At 38.4% G+C, this 6,000-nt stretch overlaps 1 protein-coding gene across 1 annotated transcript in view; it reads left to right on the forward strand.

The window, feature by feature from the left end:
• The window catches only part of Trdn (triadin), a 350,576-nt gene extending 345,104 nt beyond the window's left edge, over positions 1-5,472 (forward strand). The window contains exons 30-31 of the mRNA XM_055599238.1: positions 4,545-4,571; positions 5,381-5,472. Of these exons, the coding sequence (XP_055455213.1) occupies positions 4,545-4,571; positions 5,381-5,472 (119 nt within the window). The remainder of the gene's footprint in view (positions 1-4,544; positions 4,572-5,380) is intronic.
• The last annotated feature ends 528 nt before the right edge of the window (positions 5,473-6,000 follow it).

Below are 6,000 nucleotides of genomic sequence, written 5' to 3' on the forward strand. Positions count from 1 at the left end.
ACACACCCCTCTCACACCCTACTAATAAACATTTTTTAAAAGAATGTCCTATTATGAGATTTTAGTTTTACAACCTCAATAAGTGATAAATTAAATTTTAAAAATAGGTTTATTCATATAAAGATGATTATACTATTATTTATATAACAGACTTTGATTGACAGAAGATACTGGTATGTGCTACTGGTATTTGTTAACCTCTGAGAATGTGTGCCTTTGGTTATGCCCAATGAACTAAATTAGAATATATGAGGAACGCCTAAAATGTCGCTCAGACTTTCTTCACGGAATGATACATGGAGGCAGGAAACAGTAGTGTAGCTGAAGAGATGTTTCACCAGCCAATACCGGCTGTTCTTCCAGAGAACCCAGGTTCTATTTCCAGCACCCTCCTGACAGCAAGAGATGTTGAATCGGGGCTTGTTTGTCCCTGTATGTGGTAATTATACTAGATTTCTTTAAAGAGGCTTCGACATAGTACGATTCCATATGACTCCTCAAATGGTACCTAGTGTTAGCTCTCCCTTCCTATAATTTATCCATTATTCCCCTCTTGCTTCTCCTTCTCCATTTAAATTTCTATTTGGGGCTCCCTGCCACCACCTATCCAAACTATATGCTCTATTTTCCTTCCTCAGAAAAGCCATCCCTCCACCATAAACCCAGACTCCATAAATGTCCTCTATGGTTTTATGGAATGTAGCCTGATAATTGAAGACCTAACAGCTAATATCCACATATAAGAGAATTCACACCATATCTGTCTTTCAAGGTCTTAGTTACTTCACTCAGAATTTGTTCTAGCTACATCCATTCAACTGCAAATATCACTATTTTTAATGGCTTAGTAATATTCTATTGTGTGAATGTACCACATTTTCTTTACCTATTTATCCACTGGTGGACATATAGGTTGTTTCTAGCTTCTGGGTATTATGACTAGAGCAGCAACGAATATGGATGAGCAATTGTCTCTGTAGTAGGATGTAGACTTTTGGATGTAGCTGGATTTTGAGGTAGATCTGTTCTCAGCTTCCTGAGGAACTGCCACACAGATTTCCATAGCGGATATATGGATTTGTATTCCCACAACGAATAGATGAGTGTTCACTTTTTCCCACATCCTCATCAGCATTTGATCTTGGTTATTCTGGAATGAGCTGTCACTTGTTTTATTTATTTTGTCCACCTTCATTGTGGTCCATAAATTTGGGTATGTTGTATCTTCATATGAATCAATTGCAAACAGTTTTTAATTTCCCTTTTAATTTCTGTGTTGAGCACCTTTTTATTCAGTAGTGAGTTGTTCAGTTTTTCAAGACAGGGTTTCTCTGTGTAGCTTATGCTGTCCTGGACTCGATTTGTAGAGCAGGTTGGCCCACAGAGATCCACCTGACTCTGCCTCCCAGAGTACAGAGACTACAGGTGTGCCTTATTGCACCTGGCTGAAAACAGTCTATTTTTTAAATTAATTTATTTTTTATTAATTACAATTTATTCACTTTGTATCCCAGCTGTAGCCCCCTCCCTCGCCCCTTCCTAATCCCACCTTCCCTCCCTCATCTCCTCCCATGCCTCTCTCCTAGTCCACTCATAGGGGAGGTCCTCCTCCCTTCCATCTGACCCTAGCCTATCAGGTCTCGTCAGAACTGGTTGGATCATCTTCCTTGCGGGCAAAAGGCTGCTCCCCCCTCAAGGGGATGTGATCAAAGAGCCAGCCACTGAGTTCATGTCAGAGACACCTCTTGTTCTCCTTACTAGGGAACGTACATGGACACTGAGCTGCCAATCTATTTTTAATAGTTAATAAGATAAAAAGAAAAGATAGTATTTTCTATGCCTTTGACCTGAGTTCCTTCTCCTTCCTCTATTAGTTCTTTTATTATTTTTCATATATTTGGACATTTCATAACTACCCAGATTTCCTGAATATTTTGTGCCTGGATAATTTAAAAAATATTTTTAGGTTTACTTTTTTTTTCTCCCAAGTTGTCTATTTCTTCTATCTCACCTTCAGTGCCTGAGATTCTCTCTTCCTTATTTGTAGAAGCATAGTGAGTTTCACCATTGAGGTTTTTGTTTTACTTCCTAATTTTTTATTAAATTTTAATTTTTTAACTTTAACTATAGTTTATTCACTTTGTATCCCAGCTGTAACCCCCCTCCTCCCCTCCCAATCCTAACCTCCCTTCCTTATCTCCTCCTATGCCCCTCTCCAAGTCCACTGGTAGGGGAGGTCCTCCTCCCCTTCCATCTGACTCTAGCTTATCCAATCTCATCAGGACTGGCTGCAATGTCCTCCTCTGTGGCCTGGCAAGGAGGCTCCCCCATCAAGGGGAGGCAGTTAAAGAGCTAGGAACTGAGTTCATGTCAGAGACAGTCCCTGTTCCCCTTACTAGGAAACCCTCTTTGATACTGAGCTGCCATGGCCTACATCTGAGCAGGGGTTCTAGGTTATATCCATGAACAGTCCTTGGTTGGAGTATCAGTCTGAGAAAAGACCCCTGTGCCCAGATATTTTGGTTCAGTTGCTCTATTAGTGGAGCTCCTTTCCTCTCCAGGTTTTACTATCTTCCCCTTCTTTCCTAAGATTCCATGCACTCTGCCCAATGTTTGTTTATGAGTCTCAGTATCTGCTTTGATAATTCTGGATAGAGTCTTTTAGAGGCCCTCTGTGGTAGGCTCCTGTCCTGTTTCCTGTTTTCTCCTTCTTCAAATTTCCTTTCCAGTTTTATTTCAGTTTGAGTTTTCCTTAGTGGTTCTATTTTCACTTTCATTTCTTGAACTTGTTTTATTATTTCACTCCACTTTCTGTTAGTGTTTTCATACATTTTATTAATGGTCTTATTCATATCCTCTTTTAAGAGCCTTGGACATAATCATCATAGGCGTTTTAAAGCCAGTGTCTTGTGCTTCCATTACAGTACATTTCCAGAGTCTGTTCAGTAGAGTCTGTTAGCAGTTGCTGGGTTCTGGTGGAGACATACTGCCTTGGGTGTTAATGCTTATATTCTGTACTGGTGTCGAGACATCTTCAACTATGATGATTATGATTCTAGGAGTTAACATCTGATCTTGTCTTTTTGAGGAAGGTGTACGATTTCTTGGCTTCTGTTGCCCTCTATGTGGTGGGTGTAGGTTACCTGGTAGGGAGTGCTTCTGAGTCCTTGTTAATTGTGGCCCCTTGGAGTCTCAGGTACATTAGGAAGCATTTTAGGGATGACAAGAAAGAATGAATGGAGGGCTTGATATAGGCCCTGAAATGATCCACCAGGAGGAGCAAAGCTGGTTCTGCCTAGTCATACAGGTAATGGAGGTGAAGAGGGAAAACAGGTTTGTGCAAGTGATCTGTTACAGGCTGCAGGTCAGACTGGGCAAGTGGGAACAGAGGACAGGAAGGAAAGTGTAGGTTACCTACCTGATTGTCATGCCTGCTGGCCAGTGGGTTCCCAGGTAGAGACTGCCTCCAAGAACTGGCTTGCCGACACAAACAGATGGGGTGAGAGGGAAGGTTGGCTCCACTACAGGGTTCCAGAGAATCCTGAGGGAATGCAGGCAGAGAGGGAGCTCACTTTAAATGTTTTAAATGCCAAGTACTAACTGCTTCCTTAACAGTGTGGTGGCATTCTTTAAAAGGTGCAGCTATAATTTTCTCTGAAGAGATCTAGTGCCAAACTTAAACATAAAATATTGCCCTTGCATTGGAGAAAATTGTTGCCATGTTTAGCTCGTTTTATCGCTGCTGATGTAAAGAATACTACCAAAATGAAGAGTTTCAAGTTAAAATAGAATGCTTGCCATATGAAAATATTATTTTGTTTATGAAACATTATTCACATATTATAGTCATTATCACAAAATAAACTATAGAATAACTCCCAGAATTTGTAAAATATAGATTATTAACTATAACATTTTTCCATTAATTAATTGCTGTTTTAAGAGGTGTGTTTTCAAATTTGAGAGGTTTACATTTCAGTAAATATTGATATTTTCTTGCAAAATTTAAGGATAGTAAAACATGCTGAGTAACATTTAGAATATTATTGTTTTGTGAAATAACCAAAGGAGGGAAAGAACTGTTTAAGTATTGTCCTAACTAAAGCTAAATGTCATTTCATATCAGTAGAAGCTAAGTCAGTTTGCTGCTATAGTTTTCACTGACTTTCATAAACCCCCATTCATTGCCCATGGCACAGAATTTTATATATGGATATTTAATAAAAGTCAATGAATAATGCAAGCTTCTATGAGATCAAGTTAAATGTGGATGCAGGAGAGTTTTATGGTTTATATTGTGATTTTATATGGTTTATAATTTATTTGTATCATATTGGATGTTTTTAAATTACTTTGTACCATAAATCCACTTTCAGAGTAGATGGCTCATCACAGTTTAGAAGTACTAGTTAACAGAATATTTCTGTCATTTGAACATTATAGTCTATTATAATTTAGTAAGAATATCTGAAAATAAAGTTCAATTATCTGCTGAAATAAACATCACCTATTTTTCTTCTTTTTTTAACTTTTTTCTTCTAAAGAGGAAACATCAGAAGTCGTAGACTCAGGTAAGCATTTTGTTTCTGAAAGGAAGTATAATTGGATTGTGCAAAACAGTTGTAACCTGGATCTTTCTCTAACTGAGTACTATTAACAGGCATAAAAAGTTGCCCAAATGCTCAAATTCTCATCTGGAGACAAGCTCAAGACTTCCCAAACCCATTGTAAGAGGGAGCAGAAAAGACTTCACATTTTCATCCATATTCAGTTTTCTGTCATTATTTCTTAGTCATCTCTAAAAAAACACACACTAAAAAGAAAACCTTCCTATCAGTGGACTAGAGGAGGGACATCGGGACATAGAAGGGAAGAGGGAGGAAGGATGGGACTGGGAAGAGATGAGGGAGGCAGCTACAGCAGGGATGCAAAGTGAATAAATTGTAATAAATAATAATAATGAAACCATTAAAAAAAGAAACCATCAGTCAATCAAAACTTTGATTTGCTAGTCTGCTTCCACGGTTTAGCCATCCCAAGTACTTTTTCAGTGTTTACACTCACTAGTTTGAGAAACTACTGCACAGTGTCAAATCCTAATTATGCAGTGACAATGAAACTTCAGATATTTTTGTTTCTATTTTGATTTTCTCTCTGTAGTGTCATAGTCTTGTTTTTCAAAATACGTCAGAGGAAAAGCAAGAGCACTATACAAGCAGCACATTTCATCTCATACAAAGAATGTCCCTTCAGACCTTAAAATGGGACAGCCCCAATCACTCATGCTTCCTCATGGGTTCAAGTCCAATCTCTAGTGTCCAAGACTGAATGAAAACATTGTCTCAGAAATGAATTGTTTCATGTTGTTTTATCTCCCTAGGAAAGAAAAAATTTGAAAAATCTGAAAAGGAAAGTAAAGGTAAACATAACAAATTTATGCATTTATGTCTCATGAGCAATAAGAAACAATAAAAGCCATTTATGAAAATGAAGATGCTAGAATTATAGGTAATATCAGAATATCACTTCAACATTTAAAAGGTACAGGCTTCACATGGTTGTTATTATATCTGAAGAGAATAGAAATTTATACTCTGAAGCAATTTTTACCTGCTAATGATAAATAAACTCCATAATATGACTTTTTATTTTTAATATTTTAAATTAATTTATTTTTATTAATTACAGTTTATTCACATTGTATCCCAGCTGTAGCCCTCTTCCTCACCCCTTTCCAATCTCACCCTCCCTCCCTCAACTTCTCCCATGTCCCTCCCCAAGTCCACTGATAGGGGAGGGCTTCTTCCCCTTCCATCTTACCCTAGCCTATTAGGTCTCATCAGGACTGGCTGCATTGTCTTCCTCTGTGGTCTGGGAAGGCTGCTCCCCCCTCAGTAGGAAGTGATCAAAACACCAGCCACTGAGTTCATGTCAGAGAGAGCCCCTGTTCCTCTTACTAGGATACTCACTTGGACACTGAGCTGCCATGGGCTACATCTG

Source organism: Psammomys obesus, unplaced genomic scaffold (assembly GCF_907164565.1).
Source record: "Psammomys obesus unplaced genomic scaffold, mPsaObe1.curated_primary_1811, whole genome shotgun sequence".
NCBI lineage: Eukaryota > Metazoa > Chordata > Mammalia > Rodentia > Muridae > Psammomys > Psammomys obesus.